We start from the raw sequence: 22,420 nt of genomic DNA, 5'->3' as shown, positions 1-22,420 counted from the left end.
AACCTGGAAGCCTTTCTCTATTTTCGGGAACATTTACCAAGAAAAATTTAAAGCTGACTGAACCGAATAAATGATTCATTTGACATGTCTTCAGTTTGTAACATTTAAAGTGATATCATTGGCTCAAAAGAGTGCTTTCACACCTCTGGGCCAGCAGGTCACAGGTTCAAGTCCTGGCTGGGGAACCTGGAATTTCTCCATTTTTAAATACTTGTGTATTGTGTCGGCCAGATTTACTACTGAAGGTGTTTGCTTATTTCCCAAGTTAGGGGCATTCTTAAAGATTTGTAACACATGTTAAGGAAAACCTGGGAATGTGAAAAGTGTTATCACCGGAAGACTTTCACCATGACATGGGTTGGATCATAGAACTGATTATTCGGTCATCTGTGGTCTCTTTTTACCTTGTTTTTATACTCCCCTTGTATTTGAGAATCTAGGTGCTGCACTTAGAAATAAGGAAATACAGGCCTACCACCATATGTGATACATTTGCAAGTTCTTGCTAAAACAAATTCACGCTTTAATAAAAATAACCTCTAACCTTTGTGTCCCAGCTTTTCTTGAAAGCACTCCCATTTTTCATGACAAGATTTAAATGTCCTGTTTAAGTAGCATTCAGCATAAAACCAGCAGGAAGATAAAGAACTTCTTTAAGAATTGGATCTATAAATGAAAAAGGAAATCCAGCCTTTAATCAGCATGAAAACAGAATTTATGTAGTTGCTAAGATTTCTAAAATCTAATGGGCATTTCATCAAGCCAACCCCACTGAAAATGACACTAAACATCAAAGCCTGAGACAAAAATAAGTAGCACCTGTTGAAGTACCGCAACTAAACAGCAACATCTTATTAGTAGGCTGATAAGTATTTTGACGATAACATCAAGGAACAAACTCAAAATACTAGTTCAAAATCCTGATCAAAATAGCGTAAACACGAATTTTAGTGATGGGATTGAGTACATCTTACTTGTACAGTTTTCTGGGGCAGGCCTTCTTATCATTAAAAGAAGGAAGCACAGACAGACTGTTTTCAATTGCATTGGTTCTAACATTATGATCTTATGATATCATAGTACAGTTAAAGGCTTTCATAGATTGCATCCAATACCAAAATGTTAACTACTGAAATGTGTTCTCTCTGGGCTCATTGTGGTCTTGCATTGTACTTGCCCAAAGAACTTTTCGTAATTATCCTTAAGAAACCTCTGTGTTATCTGAGGTTTGTCATTTGCAAGCTGCAATAATCAACCAATTGAGGAAAATTAGACCCTTTTATTTTATGTAACAGAAGCTAAACATTTTTTCTTCATTGCACCTACCCCCCAAAAAAACTTACCTGTCAGATGAACTGCCTTCAGAAGTTCTGCTTTCTTGGTCAATTTACTGTTAGTGCCGTAAGACTCAACTGTCTCCATCCGGAGTCCATGCTCTAGTAACTGGCAGCAGGACAGGCACCGATGGGTTTAGCAGCTGGGTCAAAGCATCCATGCCAGAAAACAGAGCAACTGGCCAAGACTGAAAAAATCTGGAATCTAAAATAAGGCCATACACATCTCATGTTAACCTAACATGTAACACCTGAATTATAAACCTGCTGAGCCTCCAGAAGCTCCTGTGAGACCTATATGGGACCAGAGTGGATTTTAGACAAGGTGTATTGTTACAGGGGACAGGAAATTTAAAGGGAGGAGACAGAAGAAACTGCTAGAAAAAGTTGAGTAAGGTGGTGTGCTGGGGTCAGTGTTTAATTGAGGGAGACTGCCTATTTTTGTATTTGTAAAATGATTTTTGGAAACCTGTCTTGGAGTTAGTTATTGCAGTGCACTATCACCTTTGCTTCAGTACCACCTCGGATGCTAGGAAGGTGGAACTAGGTGCCCTTGAACTAAAGATGTGCCTATCTGTTAAAGGGGGTGCTTTCTCCTTCTCCTGTAGGTAGCTGCCTGGACAAGTTTTAATATGGGAAAAAAGGGATAAAGCAGGATGGGGTCTCTGCAGCTTTAACAGATGTTTTACTATTGAGGATAGGGGTGCATTACTGTATCTCCAATGAAGAACTTTTTGGTAGTCTGACTACTAAGATGATGTCATGACCACATTCTACTTTATCAGCCTGCTTATTTGTGGAACCTTATGCATACCTTATAGTCTTTTACTTCAAGTTTTAAATTCTAGTAGTTTGTGGGTTTTTATGGAACCACTTAATGTTTAGAAGATCTGCAGAAAGGACAATGGGGTAAAACTCCAGTCAGATGTTACAGGTGTTCTGTGGGACTAGGACTTGTATAAAGAACTGCTGGGGACTCATGTTGTACCTGAAGTTTACTTCCACCTTAGCATTTGCCAAGCCCAGACTAGGAGAACACTGAGGGTAGTGGGAAACATGAATAATCATGTAGCATTTCTCTTGGCCAATTTTACATGCTTTTTAAAAAGAAACCCACATCTGTGGGTTTCCACCAGCACATTTGTGCTGGTCCTACCAGTTTCACCTTCCATCAGGAAAGAGAAATAGGCACCCTAAGCATTAAGATTCTTCTGACTTGTTCTAGACATCTACTTTAGGATGAGATGGTGTCCTAGAAGTGTTTATGTCTTTCCATTGATTATAAAGGGACACTGGGTGACTAATTCAGGTACAGACCCTTAGAGATGCCTACATGTAGTTGTTGAATTCTACCTCTTCTGGAGGACAGATTGTTTGAATGGCATTTTTGTTGCAAGGAACTCTGTGTATCCTTTGTAAACATTATGAGTTAGTTCTGGGCTGAGCTTCCATATGAGAACACAGTGTTCCCTTCGAGTTCTGGGAACTCATGTCACTCATGAAGATCTGGAAGCACAAGGATGTACTGTACGATGTGTGTAAAGGATGAGTTTCCATCTGTCTTTTTTTGAGATGGTAAAGATCAGCAAGGAGGCACTGGATTCATTTCTGGAGACCATTGCTCATCTTTCCATCTAGGATGGCATTGTGCCTCCTTTTTTTCTGGTAGGGACTCTGGACAGATGGATTATCTTTTGGGCTCAAATATTACAGTGAATAGTCAAAGTCTTATGCTCAGTTCTGCAGATTTTTGGCTGCCTTCATTTCTGTTGATGAAGATTTTCAGTGTTTTTTCTGAAGTTTGAGACACATGCAGAATAGCCTTGGAAGGGTTTTTCTTATGGAACCTCACATCCCAAATGTACACACGAGTCAGCAAGGAGTCAGCCATTTGCAAGGCTGAGGGAAACAACCTGACTCTTACTAGAACTTCTAATAGTCTGCCTCAAGCAGCACCAGAGAGAAGATTGTTTTAGGAAATTTGAGCAGCCTTTGTTGAGAAACAAAAGGTGACTACCAAGAGGTTTTGAAATAATCAGGTTGGTTATTACTTCAATTTTAACATGAGTTTTACATCTACTGTGAGATTTTCCTTAGTGATTTCATTTAGAGTTATCTCCATGGGAGGATATGAATATCCTTAACTTGGTTAAAAAAATCCCTTAAGACTGGTGCCCTTTCCTCCTTCTTTAGCAACAAGAGTAGTAGAATATATGTGAATGCTGTTCCACCCACAAACCTTGGCATCTGTTCATGGAGGATGTCAAATGATCTAAATTGCCAAATAGCACAATCTAAATGTAGAGTAGAAATATCTTCAGCTTTGGTTCACAGATGATGCAATCTTCTGAGAGAGCATAAGTTTAACCAATTCAGACTGATGTCCAGAACCTCTGGTTAAGAAGAGACATATATTACAAGTAATAAATGCTTTCTTGGCTTTGACTTCTCTCCAGTGATTTCTTCCATGGTGAAACTTGCATTCTTAAATCATTTGAAAGAATTGCCCTGATGTTGATGGCTTTGGCCCCTTTTTTGTGTGTGTGATGGTGACAATTCTGAGGAGCTGGAACCAGAAGTGTAGCTTGCTTTACGGGCAGGAGGAAGGATTGGCTGTGGTGCAGTCGTTTCATGGTTATATTAGGAAAATCTTTTTTTAATATCTATATTATTTTGCTTTAAATATGACAGATTGAGTATTTTTTCTGACTAGAGAATACAAATAAGGCCCACACAGGCTTGTGCAGTTACAACTGTATATGCAAATGAGATGCACATTTGCACAGCTGCACTTGTGCTAACAAGTACCTAAAAGCCAGTCAGTCCATCCAATTTATGTTGCCTTGTCTCTGTCAGCGTAGCTTTCATCACCAATTATGGCTGAACAGCTGTGCCAGTATGCATGCGCGTCTAGCTGTAATCCCCCAACACGCTTGGTTTATGTGCACACATCTGACTTAAAAAACGTCCTTACATTTTTGGAAGCATACATCAGCTTCCTTTTATAATAGCTATCCTAAGTTATACAACAAGCTGTCTCAATGCTTCATTTGCAAGTTGAAATCAAGAGAAAAACTTAGAAACACATGGAGAGCAATGTAGACTAAATTATATTAAAAACACAAGTCTTTTTCTCCTCTTGAACTGCAGTTGTATTGTCCCCGCTCACAGGCAGGAGATGAGTGAGCAGAGAAAGTGAATCCAAATAGAAAAAGGTTTTATAGTTGTTAATTACAAAAAATGATTATTTTTTTTTACTTTACATGAAAGATTATTTTAAAAGTGAGTATTAATTTCTGTGGCAACGAAAATGTTTTTGTCATTCAGGGGTAGTTAAAGGTTTTTCTTTGGTTTCTGCCCCCTTACCGCCTTCTTGATCTAAATCATCTTCTGTCATCTCCCTAGGACATTATGATGCTGTTCTCTCATTCCTATACTTGCTGCAACTTTTTGTGCACCAGTCATGCTTTTACCCACAAATCTTACAGCACCCCATTTATTTAGTTCTCTTCCTTGGAAAATTGTGACCAGCATACGGCACAGTGACCCAAAATATACTATTTTTAATTTGAACTGTAGGAACATAGCATAGCAAGGGGAAAAGTTTAAAACAACAGAAATTGTACGTACACATCTGTCTGGCTGTAACTTGTTCTGTCCTCCAGAGGGGGACTCTGATGGGTTCATTTCTCTCAGGCATCTAAGTCTCTAGTTTACCTCATTTCAAAACGCTGGTTCTTGCAATCTTTCCAGATGTGGCCCCCTGGATACCTTTCACTCTTTGTACTCTCCCCTCTGCCCACACTTTTCTTCCCTGGAAAACAAAAGACAAGCTCAGCAAGGTAGATAACTTGTAGATAACTTGCCATTGTTATTGGTCTTGAATTTCTACTGTTGGTTTCTTAGGTGGGTTGCTGTTGCTCTCCATGGGTTTATCTCCTGAGCAACTAGTAACTGAATCAACACGTTACAAAAGACAAGAGATAAAGTTTACACTGCTTGGACAACTAAATAGAATATAGAGTATTAAGAGATTATTATAGGTAATTCCACTATGTATCAAAACAATTATATAAATTATATATAGGGGGAGGATATGTGCATACATTTTAAAGTGACTTAAGACTATTTAAATGCTCTTACCAGTTTTTGTATTGAAGCTCTATATGCAAATAACATATACATTATTGAAAGATTAAAGTGTATTAACAAATGGTTAATTAAGCATAATATACTTCAGGAGGTTAATAGATTATTACAGTTGCATGTATAGCCTTGTAAATAACCTTGACATAGTTACAACTCCTTGTAACAAATAGCAAGTTACCAGTATGTCCTAAAACAGCTCTTCATCGTTTTGTAGCCACTAATTTACTTATAATGAGAGCTAAAAATGCAGACATCCAAAACTTGACTGGCAAAAGACCACTGTGGCAGGAAACAAGTTTCTATTGTCAACATTTCTTGATTCTTCCTTGGCAAATGTGCAATATAAAATAGTCTTGCACAATCTTCAAACAACCCAACTCCGCATGTACACAGGAGCTCAAGCTGTATGGATTTTCAAATGTTCTGACTGTTTCCTTCAGAAGAAAAGCATTGTTTCTACTACTGGTATCACTAAATGCACAATTGGCATTGAGTAATCTGAGAAGCCAATGTCAAGATTCTGTCCAGTCCGTTCCATCAGATTACATCCATATGGAAGAAGCAGTGATGCCTCAGATCTGCTTGCCTTGTCTTACCATTCACTGGCTGGTTCTGTGTGGTGTTTTCTCCCACACATCCCAAATGAATTACTATTTTGTGGTAGAGCACAGACTTTCTTTGCCAAGAATATTTGTGCACATCTGTGAGAAAGTGCTTTTACATTTCTGCACAGCTTTTCTCCATGTACATACCGGAGCCTTTGGGCATAATGAGTTGTTTAACACCAACTGTGAAGGACTCGGTCTGAGATGATAGCCTGGCTGTCCCCTTATGTAGATGTTATTTGGGGTCAGATGTGGGGAAGAAAGGATAAGGTGTTTCTGGGCCTGCGACAGCTCTTAAAACTATGCTCGTTATCCTGGTATCTCAGTGGGAAACTGTGCATTTAGGGATGTCACTAATGTTTGCTCTATGCCGTTTATTTTCCCATGCTGGCTTTGTTTCATGTGCCATGGGATGTCTCTGTTGGGCAGTGTACCTTTTCATCTGGGAGACAAGAGGGTTATTTGAATATAATTATTACTGCAAATAATATATTCCGGAGGATGCACATCAGAGGAGATCACCTTGCATGTGAAGCAGGAGGTGGTGAGATTTACAGTGATTTGTAAGTTCTCTGGGGAGCTCATTCTGCAGGCTCGGGTGTGCACAGACAGGCTTTGCTTTTACAGTACAGTCTTACGCTCTCAAAGAGCCAAGTTGTTGGCCACAGAATTCAGACTTTTTGAACACTTCGTTGTTTTCAGTACAAAGTAAAACTGTTCCAGGTGGAGGAGATACTACCTGTGAAAATAAAATGACAATGCTGGGCAGCAAGTGGGACTGTGCTCTGCACTGTCTAGAAGCAGTCTGGATTTATCCAACTATTTGCTGTCTGGGACAGTTCTACACAGCATGAGGTTTCTGGCTCTGTAACCATCTGCAATTCTTGGATTTTGTATCTGCTTAGGGCTTTTTTTCCTCTCTCTCTTTTGGTGGTTTTCTTTCCCGTCCTTACTCTGCCTGGTTCTCAGAACACCGGGCAATCTTCACAGAAACAGATGCTGAATAGCTTGTAGCAACAGTAAAGGAGCACCTGGATTGCTCTATTTTAACAACATTTCTATTTTCATATAAATTGTCTTGTATATATCTTAGTCAATAGTAATGGAAACAGAGGTGACACAATAAATCAAATAAAAAAACGAACTTTGCATCAGCATTTCAGACATGGACTTTGACACCTATAATGAAGAGCTGCTTTAGTCTGCTTCGTGTAGTCTAGCTAATGGGGAGAGGCAGAAAATCAGAGTGTAACTATTTCTCCTGTGCATTTCCCCTTGTCCTTTGAGGTTCACAGCCAAGGAGACTGTGAACAGTACTCGTACTTAACCCTGCGGCTTGAAGATACAGTTTGAGATACAGACGAGTGCGTGCTATTTTAGAAGGAATTGTCATTCTGTGATTTCTGCAGGTTGGCTGACGGTGCCAGAAATATGGCCCCAACTGCTCCGGTTTGGTTCCTTTGGGGTGGCTTCTGCTAGCAGCCGCAGTGGTCTGGGGTAGCCTTTGTTGCACCAGAATGAGGACAGTAACCGTAGCTAGCCCTGGGTGGGGGGGTGCACTGGCAGCAGGACACACAGCATCCTTCTGCTCTTGCTTCCCATGCAGGCCAGAAAGTCCTGACCCATAACTTTTTGTACAGTTATTGACTCAAATGTATCCCTGGTGTTATCCCTATTATGACTTAATAGTCTGTGTTTGGCTCATTAACATTTTAATGACATTCTTCTTGAAGAGAGAATGTACTGTGGAAACTGCAGATTTATGGTCTTTCTAGGAAGATAAGTTTATTTCCAGCTAATATGAACCACAGCTCACTGGGACTAATGTAATGCAGTCTGTGTTACAAGTGTGATTAGTTTTATATCCTATTTTCTTTCCCCCCTCAGAGGATTATGCCCAGCTGTGCAACATTCCTGTTCCAGGCTCTCGACGGCCATATGGACAAGATGCTTTGGTTGACTTTGAGGAGCACTACACTCCAGACACCAATCCATACTTTGTTGAAGACCGTAAGCAAATTTCTGTTATGTAAAATACTTGAAATGAGGGTTGTAACTTGGATTATTTCCCTGTAGCTGGCTTCATTCTTCTGTTTGCTTCTGAGTAATGTGGCCTATTTATGTTTTAGTTATTCCTATGACACTAGCTTTCAGTCAGGTGTTCTGGTTCAAGAGCCAGTGTTGTGTAAGAGTCCAGTTGGGCTCAGAGTACAATATTAATTTTTAATATAGTGAAATAGTTTGTGCCAAGTGTAGTAAATTTGTATTTACCAACAGATTTACAGCTAAAGGTCAAACAGATTGCCAGTTTTCCTTCTCACAAATTAATTTTCCTTTGGAGCATGGGACAGATATCTTCAGAGTGCATTTAGTTTAAAAGATAAAAAAAAACCCTTCACGCCACCTTCCCGTGATTTTCCAGCAGAATTTATATGGGGGAATTGGAGAGTATGCAAGTCGTTCTTGCTCAATGGAGAAAATGTACAGTACAGTATGATCAGAGAGTATGCATGCTTGTAGCCTCAGGCTAGCTGAACGGCCTGCCAAGCAGGGTGTGAGGGACTGGATACAGCATCTCAGTTGCACTTCAGAAATATCAGGGTTCTTTATGGATCTGGCACAGCTTGCTGTTAAGGCTTATGGGAGAGGAATCCTAACAGATCTCAGTGTCTTCCTCAAAATCACCCACACTGTACAGGTCCAGCATATCTCATGAGAGTTTCAGAGAAGAAAAATGGAGATAACAGAAGGAACTGGTAACTCCCTGTGCTTTATACACGTAGCTGCCACGACGTTCTTTCCCAAAGGGCTTCTCCTGTACAAGGAGTTATTTTTAAAGTAATGGTAATAGGTCCAAACAGGGCAGGAGGATTACAGCACGCCATCAGAAGGGCGCTACACATTTCTGGCGCATATTGCGCTTTAATTTATACAGAACTACACAGATCAGGTTAATGAGTTCAATTCTATTTAGCATCTAAATGATCACCTAGCTCTACAAAATGTCTTATTTCTTTATATCCAAATGAGTTTAATTAAACAGTACTGAGTGTTGATGTCTAACTGGAATGTCACACAGATGATAACTACCAAACACCCAGAAAGATGACTGTGTAATCAAAGGGATAGATAGAGTACTAAGTGGGAAAGAAGTACTTCCCAAATTATAAGCAGTAGTGAATAAATGCAATAATATTGTGGACAGTTTTGAATCCACAGCTTAGTCCACGGTCTCAGGGACAGAAGCTTAAGAACTCATGTCTCTTGCTCCCATCCTATCACTGAATTGGATACCATAGCAAGCAAATGAATAAAAAACCCCAGAGTACAGAGCTGCATGACTGTGTCCTGATCAGAGACATATTCCCTGACAGATAGAGTTGCCACATGTTTAGGGCATCAAAGACTTCAAAGTCACAATCCTGCTGTGACTGTATGAGGAAAACAGCAATATTTCCCATCCTGTGGCAGGGCCATATACTTCAATGTAATATTTGTCACTTGTGTGTAATCAACTTCTACAGAACCAACTATGCATATTAGAATTACAACCCAGGTCCCATCCAGCTGTTCTGAAGTAGACTATTTTGTGAAGTAGAACTTGCTGTCAGTGATAAATATTTTGGGTTTAGCTAGTTAAAATTACAACATACTGTATTTATGAGAGAGAGAAAATTGTATGTATGTACATATGTATATGCATATATGTGTACATATATTCTCTGTGTCAAATGATGCCTTTTCTTAATTTAAAAATATCTATGTATTCGGGGCCTAGTAAATCCTTTCTTGGCACTGTTTGTTTTCTAAATCAGCTAAGATGTTCTCTTTAAAGGACCCTCATGAGTCCTCTCTCTGCAAGCTCTGTTAGAGGAACTGAGAACATAAAGAAAATTGGTCAAGTTTTTTACTACATTATAAACATACATCATGACAGTCTGTTCATTTTCCTAAATACTGTTTCACTGAGATGTGATTTACTAAGTTCATGGAGAAGATTGTAACGTATACATGTACACTTGTAGATATCCTGTGTATTGCATATGTTCTTGAGATGTGGCATATGTCAGCAAGTACTTATGTCACATTAGGTGTTCAATGTCTCCAGAATTTACTCAGGGTATGACTGACCACTGTGATAATTCCTAAGAATCCCACCACGTTAAAGAAAATCCAGGATAGAAACAATGTATGTAGTCAAAGAAAGGGGGAGTGAAAATGACAGTACAAAGTTAAATGGAGGATGATGCAGAAAGGGCAGAGTAGGAACAGCAAAGCAGGACAAGAGAAAAGAGGGCCTCAAGAATCAAGATAGGATGGATTAAATATAAAAAGACAGGAGAACAAGCACAAGGAAAGGGAGAAATTAATATTCTTAGGTAGATTTGTAAATCTATGTATCACAGCTGTTGCAACAATATAAATCAGTAAACAGGTTTTAGAGAAACCAATGGTTTGTGGAGTCACTATAGTAATTGTATGTTATGGGGCAGATGGGGAGATGTATCCTACTGTATTCTGCTCCAGCTCCAACTTCTCCTCCGCTTCATTACGCTGGTAAACCTATGACTCTCAAATGTTCTCAACTTTTTCCTCAAAAGTTTTTTTGATGTGATGGGCTGCCATCTGCAGTCCTGTTATATCACTGCTCCATGAATAGAAAGCTAGTGAAAAAACTTGTGCAGGACTAACAGAAGCAATTCAATCCTAGAAAGAATCTCTGAACATGTAAAAATGTCAAATAATTTCTTAAGTATAAATCCTTCCTTATACATAAAAGCATAAGTTTAAAAAAAGCCCTAAGACAGGGAGCACAAAAGGCATTGTACAACCGCTGTGAATACAAAAAGAGAACTCCTTAGCTTTGACTACTCACCATCTAGAATTATGACAAGAAGCAATTGGTAGATTATAGGTATTTGTACTGGCACTAGTTGCTGGAGTGCCAGCCAAATGGTTGTTAACCAAAACCACAACAGGAAAGCAGTCTCTTGATTTCTTCTTACTTTCCTTAAAGCTGTTGAGATTGATTTTTTGATATTTTTTTTTAATATGTTTTCTTCTAGATAAATTGGAATGCATCTCTTCCCCCTACACACACCTTATTTTTCTAGAATACTGTTTTAAGGAACTTTTACCTCAAACTGTACTACCACTTCTTAGTTTGTTTCGATAAATGTTAATATACATAACAGTCCAAATAAAAGGTGCGATTAAGAAAACACTGATTTGTCCTTTAAAAAATATACTGTCAAATTATACTGTTTCCTTAAAAAAAAAAAATCACAGATTTTTAACAGAAATTAAAGACTGAAGAGTCCACAAAGCTATCTTGAATTCGATTTTCATCTCAAAACCTATCACAGCACTTTTCTAGTGCATTTAAAAGTCCAGATGATGCAGATCTGCTAAAGCTGACCTATTTTCTGCAAAGTCAAGTCACATTCCAGTAAACTTCTGAGAAAATTTCAGTCTCACTATACATTTGGATATATATACATACTATTTCACCAGCTCTGTAACTGACTTGTTTCCAATTTTTTCTCCACCCAGGTTTTCTGAACAGCTTTGAGGAGTTACAAGCAGAGGAATGTGGTATTCTGAACGGATGTGAAAACGGCCGATGTGTAAGAGTCCAGGAAGGCTACACCTGCGACTGCTTTGACGGTTATCACCTGGACATGGCCAAAATGACTTGTGTTGGTGAGAATGGCATATTACTTCTTCTTCTTCTGTTAGTCTGTTAGTTTACTCAGTCACTTGACCTAAGGAGGCACTGGAACAAAGCGGTCAGAGATAATCACCTGAATTGTAAAGGCCAGTAAATATTGTTACAGAAATAACTACGTTGGTGTTCTTCAATTCATGTTGGTCATTACAGCTGTGTTCAGTTAAGAGCCCAGAAATGAGCAGACGTGCATTTGTGTAATGAAGATTAAACTTCCATCGATAATTTAACACTAATATACAGGACAAATGTTTTTCAAAGGCTTTAGTGAGCTAAGAGGATGGAACTGGATCCAGAGTAGAAAAGTAATTTTAGGACCAGATTTTTAGAGTGGTTGAATCACCGAAATATGCAGATAACCACTTGGTGGGGTTTGGCCGCCAATTCTCACTGATTTCAACGGTCAACAGACCAGATTATTCCTCCCACTCTCAAACTAAACTAGTAAATTTGCACAACTACTGACCAGGACATCTAATGACTATGTCTTCAATTAAAACAACAAAATATGAGAATGGCAAGTACCAGTGAGAAGATAAAGCAGAACAGCACCCCTCAGTGTAGAAGCCTAGTAGAGACCGTGCATGGGTATTTCAGTTTAAGGTCTCTACTCAGCTGACCTTGCTCAGCATGACGCTTCATAACCCACAGCTGAGGTCTCCCAGCTGTATCATGGTAAGCTGCCTGCATGCCTTGTAATCTTTAGGAGTTTATGGCAAGCTGGCCTCCTTAGTGAGAAAACATGCAGCTCCTGTGTATTTCAAGCCAATGCTGCACAATACTGAGTGCAGGTAGTTTGCTGTTCACAACTATTCAGTTGATAACGGCAACAGCTCCTAAAGCATTTAATTTTTTAAAATACAGATATTATACTAAAGACTTGAAGCTTCTTTCTTGTAAGCCACTTTTCATTCATGACATAAAAACCTGCAAATGGTTATTAAGTTTTTGTTTTGCAGCTTAGGCTTGGTGATCTAACACTTTAAGGTGTTTAATACACTATTGATTTCCTGTGACAACTTCTGCTTCTTCCCAGCCTAATTCCACCTGATCTGAACTGAAAATATAGTTCTCACTGTATTCATACAGCATATTCTACTCCTGGCAATGCTGGAAATAAATGAGTTCTACCTACACAGCAGAATTCAGTGCATGTGTTTTGCTGTCCCCTTTTTGCAGATGTCAATGAGTGCAACGAGCTGAACAACAGGATGTCTCTCTGCAAGAACGCCAAATGCATTAACACAGAAGGTTCGTACAAGTGTTTGTGCCTCCCAGGGTACGTGCCTTCAGACAAGCCAAACTACTGCACACCACTGAACTCAGAACTAGACAGTGAACTGGAGTAGAGGAAAATCTCCATATCATAAGCCCATATACTCTGCACTGTATAAAGAAAAGGAAGAGAAGTATTTAACTTGAGAAGAGAAGGCACCGGAGTAGCGAACGTAAGGGGAGAAAAGCATTAAAATGTGTCTAAAGGTGAGACATGATGGGTTGATTGTGTATCAGCTTCACTGAAGTGACAGACCAAATGGACACATTACTCTGTATGAAAGAAACAATCAACTATATAGTGTGTTCATAAGAAAAAAAATATCTTTAAATATAAGCAAAAACAGTGCTGTTATTTTAAACAGAAGAGCTTTGGTTTCATAACCCACAGCTGAGGTCTCCCAGCTGTATCATGGTAAGCTGCCTGCATGCCTTGTAATCTTTAGGAGTTTATGGCAAGCTGGCCTCCTTAGTGAGAAAACATGCAGCTCCTGTGTATTTCAAGCCAATGCTGCACAATACTGAGTGCAGGTAGTTTGCTGTTCACAACTATTCAGTTGATAACGGCAACAGCTCCTAAAGCATTTAATTTTTTAAAATACAGATATTATACTAAAGACTTGAAGCTTCTTTCTTGTAAGCCACTTTTCATTCATGACATAAAAACCTGCAAATGGTTATTAAGTTTTTGTTTTGCAGCTTAGGCTTGGTGATCTAACACTTTAAGGTGTTTAATACACTATTGATTTCCTGTGACAACTTCTGCTTCTTCCCAGCCTAATTCCACCTGATCTGAACTGAAAATATAGTTCTCACTGTATTCATACAGCATATTCTACTCCTGGCAATGCTGGAAATAAATGAGTTCTACCTACACAGCAGAATTCAGTGCATGTGTTTTGCTGTCCCCTTTTTGCAGATGTCAATGAGTGCAACGAGCTGAACAACAGGATGTCTCTCTGCAAGAACGCCAAATGCATTAACACAGAAGGTTCGTACAAGTGTTTGTGCCTCCCAGGGTACGTGCCTTCAGACAAGCCAAACTACTGCACACCACTGAACTCAGAACTAGACAGTGAACTGGAGTAGAGGAAAATCTCCATATCATAAGCCCATATACTCTGCACTGTATAAAGAAAAGGAAGAGAAGTATTTAACTTGAGAAGAGAAGGCACCGGAGTAGCGAACGTAAGGGGAGAAAAGCATTAAAATGTGTCTAAAGGTGAGACATGATGGGTTGATTGTGTATCAGCTTCACTGAAGTGACAGACCAAATGGACACATTACTCTGTATGAAAGAAACAATCAACTATATAGTGTGTTCATAAGAAAAAAAATATCTTTAAATATAAGCAAAAACAGTGCTGTTATTTTAAACAGAAGAGCTTTGGTTTTTTGGTTTTTGTTGTTTTGGTTTTTTTTACTCTTGCTTGATTAATTTGGCATTTAAATAGTGATGGAAATATTTTATATTACTATGTCATTTTTTGATTGTTCAGTTCCTTGCCTACTGTTTCTTTTCAGACCTTTTTTCTGATCAGTACAAATTCTATGATACAGATATTCTTAGGCCATTTTATAAGAACTGTTACACAGGGTAATGTTCTCTGGAACATTGGTCAGTGACTTTTTTTTTTTAATTTGCTAGTTGTCTGCCCTGTGGAGCAGGCACCATTTGTTTTCAAATGTTTATATACCTTGGCGAAAAGTCCTTATATTCATTTTGTATTCTGTATGATTTTTACTGCACTTAAAGTCTTTAGAACCTTTCTTGCCAAGTTCAAAGCTGCTAGTGGACAACATTGGATTCCTTTTGTACATTAAAACAAAAGATTTTAGCTCACGTCTGTATTGTAATGTGTAAATTGAACACAAGAGAGATCTTGTATGATTACCCTAACATATTAAAGCTGTATATTAAAACTCAATAAAATAACCTTTTTTTTTTAGAAAAAAACTATTTAATAATTGTTGGCATTTTTTTCTTTTGTTGGTGTTTATGTTATAAGAATCAACTCCTCAGGTGTTTACAGTGCTACAATTAATTTACATTACAATAGTTCTAAGAAGTTGTCTGGTTGCTTTTTCCTTCTCCTGCTGTTTTAGTAAGACCAGAATCTGAATTAGTTGATGCCTGAAGTTAGGCTTCCAAAGGGAAGATTTCAAACACAGACCTACAGAAACTGTTTGACTTGGAAGCTGATTTCGATGGAATTTTTCTTCTTTCCTGGTTTAGGCATGTTTCCCACTAAATCTGCAAATAAGGCTTTTCAGTGTGATGGCCTGGTTTTCAGAAAATACTGAAGAGGAGGGGGAGAATTTCTTTTTCTTGATGAACTGTACCTTCCCATCAGCTCTATTTTTCAGCGGAAGGAGAGAAAAAGATTAGGAGACTGACAGATAATTCACTTTGACCTTCTCCAGAGTGCAAGAGTTTGCTTTGGAAATCCCGAAACAGGTCCTTTTGATATTTTCCAAATGAAACATTTTTGCTGTGTCTTTTAGACCTGCCCTGCATTAAAAGGAAAAGGATAACATGAGAGTTTCAAAAGTGAGTTAAATTGGATCGGATTGTCTGAAAATCAGATTTTTATTTCTCATTCCACCAAAAAAAAGAAATACTTGTTTTGGTTCTGAATCAACTTTCTTTTACAACATTTAGGTCTGCCACTGAACCAAAAATATCATAAGTTTTGTTCCTTTCAGTACTGCAGACTCAGTAGGTCTCATTAAAGCCCAGGTGCCTGTTACCTGTCCTTCTCAGGGCATTTCCTCTCTATCTGCTGGAATTTGACACTAAGATAGTATCAGATCTTAAAAGTCTTCACCAGTCATAAAATGCAAGAAAAATTTCTTAATAGAACTGTGGAGAGAGCGATCTTTAAGGAAGAGACTCTGTGAAGTGCACAAGTCCCTTGACTTGTCTAGAATTAAGCAGGAGAGGAACGGAGAGCCAGTCATGCTTCTCAGTCATGCGAGGTAGCCTACAAACACTACTACTGGTCTATAATTACAAAAATATTAATTCTTGCTTACCTGCTGTGGTTAGGAGGAAGGAAGGAAGGTCTAGTCTTACTAGGGAATTCTGTAACTAGAACTTCTTGTTGTCCTGCTTAAGGTTAATCCTACAATCAAATACAATACAAAACAAAGTCACAGTTACAACCTTTCACTGGATTCAAGATGAGCTCTGCTCTGCTTTCAGCTATCTGAAAGATTCATAGGCAAGACAGTGCTCCCCCAACTCCCACCTCCAGACAGCCTCCTCCTGCTTCAGAAACTGGCTGTGTTCATCTCTGAAAGACAGCCAAGGCTCTAAAGCTGCCATTACAGTCAGCACCACAGCCTCAGATCTTCAACATCCCAGTTCTCCTTCAACTCTTCCCCAGCTAGGGAGCTAAAACGGCAGCTTGTCCTGGGAGTACACGAGTATGACAGCTGAGGAAATAACACTCAAACTTCAGTACCCTTAGAAGTCTTTGCTTGGCGACATGACCATATAATTCTGAGCCACAAGATTGGCTCCTTGCTGATTTATTACATCTTTTTAAAACAACACGTTCAGAATAGCCTGGGACTTTGTCATTCTCAGACAATATACACTCCCACCCCCCTTACTCTGTGTTATTTCAGACCCAAAAAAAAATAACCCAAACCCAAGTTGTTCCATAAGCAACACAACTAAAATGAATCCTGAATTCCTATAACCTTTCCTCGTGTCTCTCTCCTCAGCAGATTATCTCCAGCTCCTTGCATCTCTGCTATTTTCAACAAGCACAAAAAGCACCCATCTGCAGCTATGGGTGACATGCACATGCATTGACACAACTTCTGCCAAACCAAATGTTGTCCGTGCTTTCAGCAGGGAGGGTCAGTTGGGTCACTTGTCTCTAGCTGTTCATCAAACTTCACAGACCTTGGATTGTACTGGCCTTTTGTCTCAGCTGCCTTGCAGACATGGTTGAAACTAGTCACAGGGTTAAAAGCTACCAGTAGGTTCAGATACGGCATATGCTGGCTCTGGTTTCACAGAAAACAAACCAAGCAGCAAACCTAAGCCTAAGCAGCCTCCTGGCCTATCAATTTCAGCATCATCAGAATTGTGAATTCTGTTACCAATGCACAAAAGAGGTTTTGGTTTATCCAGCCACTTTCCATCTCCCCTGCCTAATTCAAGAGGGCAGCAGTTGACCCACACCCTAGCTGGGGCTTGAAAACATTCTCCTGGTTCAACAGCTACACTCTTCTATTACAGACACTACATAAGCATACAACATACATTGTGCATGCTTCTACCCTTCCCTTTTGCTTCTTCTTACCTCTAATATGTGCCTTAAAACACACACAGACAACCAAAAGCAGACCAAACAGCCTAAACTCCGCTTACACCCCAGCGCTTAGTACTGCACGTTGCCTGGCTCTAGGCCTCCAGAAATCCTTTAACAAAGGAACCACAACTGAAAGAATTCAGTGAAATTCAGCCGATCTGACCTCACCCTCTGGAGCCCACCTACTTTGCTCCAGTGTAGCAAGGCTGGGTCTGTCATTTCACCTGAAAAGCTGCAGGGCTTAGGAATACAATTTTGATTCATAGTTAAACAAACATTTTCTTAACATCATTAAGACGAGGGATTGGACACCATGGACGTAGCCATTTACTTGTTACAAGAGCTGCGGTTTAGGTGAGAGCCCTAAAAATACAGAAACCACCACGTACTATTCCATGATTCAAGTTTCTGAGTGCAGTCGAGTCTGGAAGTGATTACAATTTATACCAAATGGCACCAATACTTTTTACATCCATATGGACCCTTTAAAAAAATTAGTAATTTTTCAGCCAGCCATTTCCTTGCTACAAAAAAATAAAAGTGCTGACATGGTAGAACTGAATTCTGCAAGGCCCCTTATAATGGTGCTGTGTTAATGAGAATGAAGTTACGACAGAACTAGTGTTATGCAGATTTTAGCTAGAAAGATATTTAATATGAATAGATACTTTCATGTTGCGATGCTAGTCAGTTAAAAATTAGTCAGTGTTAAAACTATTCAAAGTGAGCACTAACATTCCTTGGGAAAAAACAGTCACAGCTGGACAGATCATTTCAATCCGAGAGACAAAACTGGCAGTCATGACAAATACTCAGCTAGTCAGTGGCAACTGACACACTCACATAAATTCCTGACTAAGAGAAGTCCTAAAACTCTAAAGGCGCCAATGTGGTTGTCATGACCTATTAGCTCCCAGTGATCCTCGCCCTCATGGGAGGGATTGAATCTGAAGTTTGGGTTCCTCACTGCCCCTTGAGTGATGTCCATCTGGCCACAGAGGGGCTTCTGGCTTTGGCACTCTTTCCTAACTTCTCAAAAGGAAAGGTGGCAGATCCCATTAGAGCATGTCACAGGCCTGGTTCAGCAATTGCAACACAGTGCATTCCTTCAAAGTGCACAGCAAACAAAAATCCCATAGCTGCCTCTAGAAGACACTACAGTATTGTTCTTTTAATAATGCCACCCACTTTGAAGAGTAGTTCAGTAGAGTCTGGAGACTCTGCTAACACCAAGCAGGCCAAGGGAGCTATTAAGGAACAATTCAAGCAAAGAAGAGGTGAACTGCTGGGTGCCACAGAGGCTACTGCTCACTTCTGAGATCATTATTTGGTATTTATATAGCTTTTTCTATCAGAAGATCTGAAATTTACCTAGGAAACCTAAGTTATGTGTCCAAAAGAGAAGCAAAGTAACTAAGAGTGAGTGAATAAGGAAAATCAGCCATTTACTGGAGGCTTCCCAATGAGTGACAATGTCAACTTGTGAGAGTAACAACATTCTTTGGAAGAATGCCAAGTACTGGGCTACAGTCAATGCATTCACCTGCAGGAATAATCTCACACAGCAGAAGAATTAGAAAATTTGGATCCTCTTGGGGCACCACCTCCACAGCTGGCACAGGCTGTGTTTGCACACCAAGCTGTGAAAGATCTTGAACCCTAATACCATCCCACCCCCACTAACCTTCACCATTTGAGTGCCCATATACCAAAAAGAAACGGGATTATCCTGTGACAACCTGCATTAGTAAGTGATTTTACTATCTGGTGGGGAAAGAATGACATAAACTAAAGAAATGCAGGATGTCAGCCATGTCAGCTTTCCTGCAAGACACTGAATCACCAGATACGTATTTTGACTCAGAGGTTCCTAACGGAAGTATTCAGGCTGCATGTTCTATCCCAGTTGTGTCTGGTGCCTATGATTGCTTATCTCCTGAGCAAGCTTACTGCTTTAAAGTTTGTCCTGCCTAAGGCAGGAGATTGCACTACGGGCCTCTAGCGGTCCCTTCCAAGCTACACTTTTCCATGAGAGGATGTTGAGACCTGACACAGCAGCCTCTGCTCCCTATACTTATGAGACAGAGATCCTGACAGCGGGGACATGACCCCTTCCCCTTCTTCTCCCACACCTGAGCACATGCCAGGAGCATTCCTCTCACTTTGGACAAAACAGAACACCAATCTGCTCAGCCTGGCTCAGGAGAATCCCATCCAGAGGGAGCATTACACACAACATGTGCCCCATTGCTTGCTATCAATCAATACGTTCTTTAAGACTTAGGTGAAAGGGAAGTTCTGCAGTAAAGTTTTTGTCCTAAGAGACACAGAGGAGGGGGGAAAAATTCAGATCTTGTTATTTCTTTCTACACTGCCTTTCCCTTCCCCTCAAGTCATGCTTTGCCACACACTGCTTTCCATTAGCTCTGAACTAAGGGGGATGGAGAGGATACTGCTAGCCAGGATGGAAAATTTCTACGTGACAATTTCAGCATCACCTCCAATCCCTATCTACTCATGCTGCCAGGATCCATTCTAGGCTGGATTTTTCCAAAGCACTCCATATTGATTTAGCTCCCCTCCCACCGAAACCTGTGGCACCTCCACAGATTCCAGTGGGAGTAGAGCAAAGGCTGTGCCAAACTCCTTTGAAAAAAAAATCCCACCATGTGTGTTTAATGAGGAATGTCTCTGGCAGAAAAGTTTAGAGTACAGCAAAGCAGATTTTTTTATTTCTTTCACATTAAAAAGTTTAATTTCTGCGACTTGTCATCGAGGAGGTAACTGCCCAGAAGAGTGGGTAGGACCTGTTCCAAAATCCCCAGCAGGATATAGTCTGTTATCACCTAAAACTGAATTCGACTTTCCTGTCATCCACACGGTCCCTGTCACTTTGTGAGTGGGCACCATTCTCAGGAATCACACCTCCTCTTCCTGCTGCAGGAAGCCATCCAGCTCAGCTCTGGCCACAAAGGCATTGCCCACTCGATACCCCTTTCCAGGGCCAGTCCTCACTGCAGTCCTGCTTCTGCTTTCCGCCTCCAGTGCACCCTGTCATTTGCTCATGACCCAAAGCCTCAGCGTCCCATGCAATCATTCCTTCCTGTTCACTGGCACCGGACTCCACAAAGTACTTTTCAGTCTTCAAGTACAGATCTGGCATGTGGTGAAACTGATAGCTACTATCCGGTACTCGGAAAAATCTTCCGCCAAGGTAAACTTATCACGTCCATCACAGCGGTCTCTCTCCTCACAGAAATAGAAAGCACCACCACCAAGTCAACTTTGTATTCTTCCCAAAAGTACCCAGAGAGATGTGACATGGTCATTTTCCTTCTTTTACCATAAGCAAGAAATTTAAAGTATGCTTTTAGCAATGAATGTATTCTTTGGCTTGCAGCATCTCCAAACTGAGCTGAATGGCAAACATGGAATAAGGAAGTTTCAAAAATAAAACAGGAAAGGGAAATCCTTCGATTTGTACAACAGTGAGCTGAACGAACACGGAATTTTAATTCACATTTGCTCATGCTTAGATGTCATGTTTTCCAAAAACTAAATAAAAATAATTATTACTTGAAAATTCCCTCAAGCTGAAAAGAAAAAAGAAAGGACCTACATTAACTATAGTACTCACTGGTATGTTAGTTCATTTCAGCACACTGAATATAAAACAAAGCAGGTAATAGGGAGCTCTTGAGGGTTTCACTATTGAATAAAACAATACATAGTGCATCCAGGCATATATATTAATTTCACTTCTGGTATTTGGTTATTCAGCCAGAAGGCAGCAATAACTATTTTTAGTTATACTGGTCCTTACTTCATCCAGTAAAACCTGATTTATATTTCAGTGTTTGCTAAAAACATTACATCTACCACATACTAGACCTAAGAAAATACTTGCAAATGCATACCACAAAATAGTCTAGGAAAAATCTCACAATATAGGTATTTTCTCTGTCTAAACACCCAACTCAAAACAGCTCCAAGGGACTCAGCAGCACACAGGGCTCAAGGGTGAGGACCTTGAGCAACAGCTCTTTGCACACTACCAGCCTCCAGGGCAGACCAAACAAAAGGTCCCTGCAGCAGCTCTCTTGCGCTATGATTCCCTTATACTTCTAATGCCTCTGTTTTAGTTCTCTGTGTTTTCCACTGCAAAATCTTCATTCTGTTGTACAGGTGCAATTGACAGTATCTGTTAATATCACTGTATTACCATTTTCCCACCTAATTCTCCCTCTGACTCACACAGGGAGTAACTGTGCTCCCAATATATAAAAACTACAGCAATTTTCTAACACTTCAAAATTTCGAAAAAAGAAACAATTCAAAACTGTGAGGTATAAAGTCTTTAAAGCCTTTTGAAAGAGATCTAGCAATGCTGGAGAAGTTTACTAATTATAAAAGTTTTCTATCTCACTGAACCCTTCCCCCTCCTCTGTTGGCAACATGAAACGAATTAAAATGTACTTGTAATTAAAGGGCAAATAATAAGAGTCAAACCAAACTTTTTAAACTCTGGGTTTCGGGGTTTAAGTTATCTTTACATAAGGGATTTTATTGTAGGATCATAAATGAGATTAAATAGCAGCAGCTTGCAAAATTAATTAATAAAAGTTAATGAAATTCTCCCATTGCACAACCTGCAAAAGATCTGAATCCAGCACCAGCAGTTCCACAACTGGACAGAAATATAAGCAAATATCATAAAGAGCTGGAGATACAGTAGGCTGGACTAAGCCCTTATAATCTGTTTGTGTTGAAAGCTGCAGAAAAGAGGAGTGCTCCAAAGAAACCTACCATTCATGGACTTTAACAGCAAAGATACTTTTCCTCCTGCCTTTGTCACTAGAGGTCAGCACAGCATCTGAAGTTCCACATTGTTCACATTTAAGGAATAAGACAATCCACAACTCTTAGGGGGACACAGTGGTCTTAAGAAACAACTCCTAGATGACAGAATCATTGTTTCTGCAATGGGAGAAGTCTGAAATG

The 22,420-nt window shown here is 39.7% G+C and overlaps 1 protein-coding gene and 1 long non-coding RNA gene across 7 annotated transcripts in view; one reads left to right on the top strand and one right to left on the bottom strand.

The window, feature by feature from the left end:
* LTBP1 (latent transforming growth factor beta binding protein 1) overlaps positions 1-13,470 on the top strand; it is a 193,588-nt gene extending 180,118 nt beyond the window's left edge. For all 6 annotated transcript variants that reach the window (XM_014950707.1, XM_014950706.1, XM_014950710.1 and 3 more), the window contains 3 exons: positions 7,976-8,098; positions 11,642-11,791; positions 12,996-13,470. In XM_014950707.1, the coding sequence (XP_014806193.1) occupies positions 7,976-8,098; positions 11,642-11,791; positions 12,996-13,165 (443 nt within the window). In that variant the 3' untranslated portion in view covers positions 13,166-13,470. The remainder of the gene's footprint in view (positions 1-7,975; positions 8,099-11,641; positions 11,792-12,995) is intronic.
* The window catches only part of LOC106893094, a 30,965-nt gene extending 14,748 nt beyond the window's left edge, over positions 1-16,217 (bottom strand). Inside the window, exons 1-4 of the long non-coding RNA XR_001412993.1 lie at positions 16,128-16,217; positions 4,965-5,148; positions 1,344-1,539; positions 545-666 (exon numbers count right to left, since the gene is read on the bottom strand). This is a non-coding gene — a long non-coding RNA (uncharacterized LOC106893094). The remainder of the gene's footprint in view (positions 1-544; positions 667-1,343; positions 1,540-4,964; positions 5,149-16,127) is intronic.
* Positions 16,218-22,420: the final 6,203 nt, after the last annotated feature.

The sequence above is a fragment of the Calidris pugnax genome, unplaced genomic scaffold (assembly GCF_001431845.1).
Source record: "Calidris pugnax isolate Ruff unplaced genomic scaffold, ASM143184v1 scaffold24, whole genome shotgun sequence".
NCBI classification, from domain to species: domain Eukaryota; kingdom Metazoa; phylum Chordata; class Aves; order Charadriiformes; family Scolopacidae; genus Calidris; species Calidris pugnax.
This window is presented reverse-complemented; position numbering and strand designations above follow the sequence as displayed.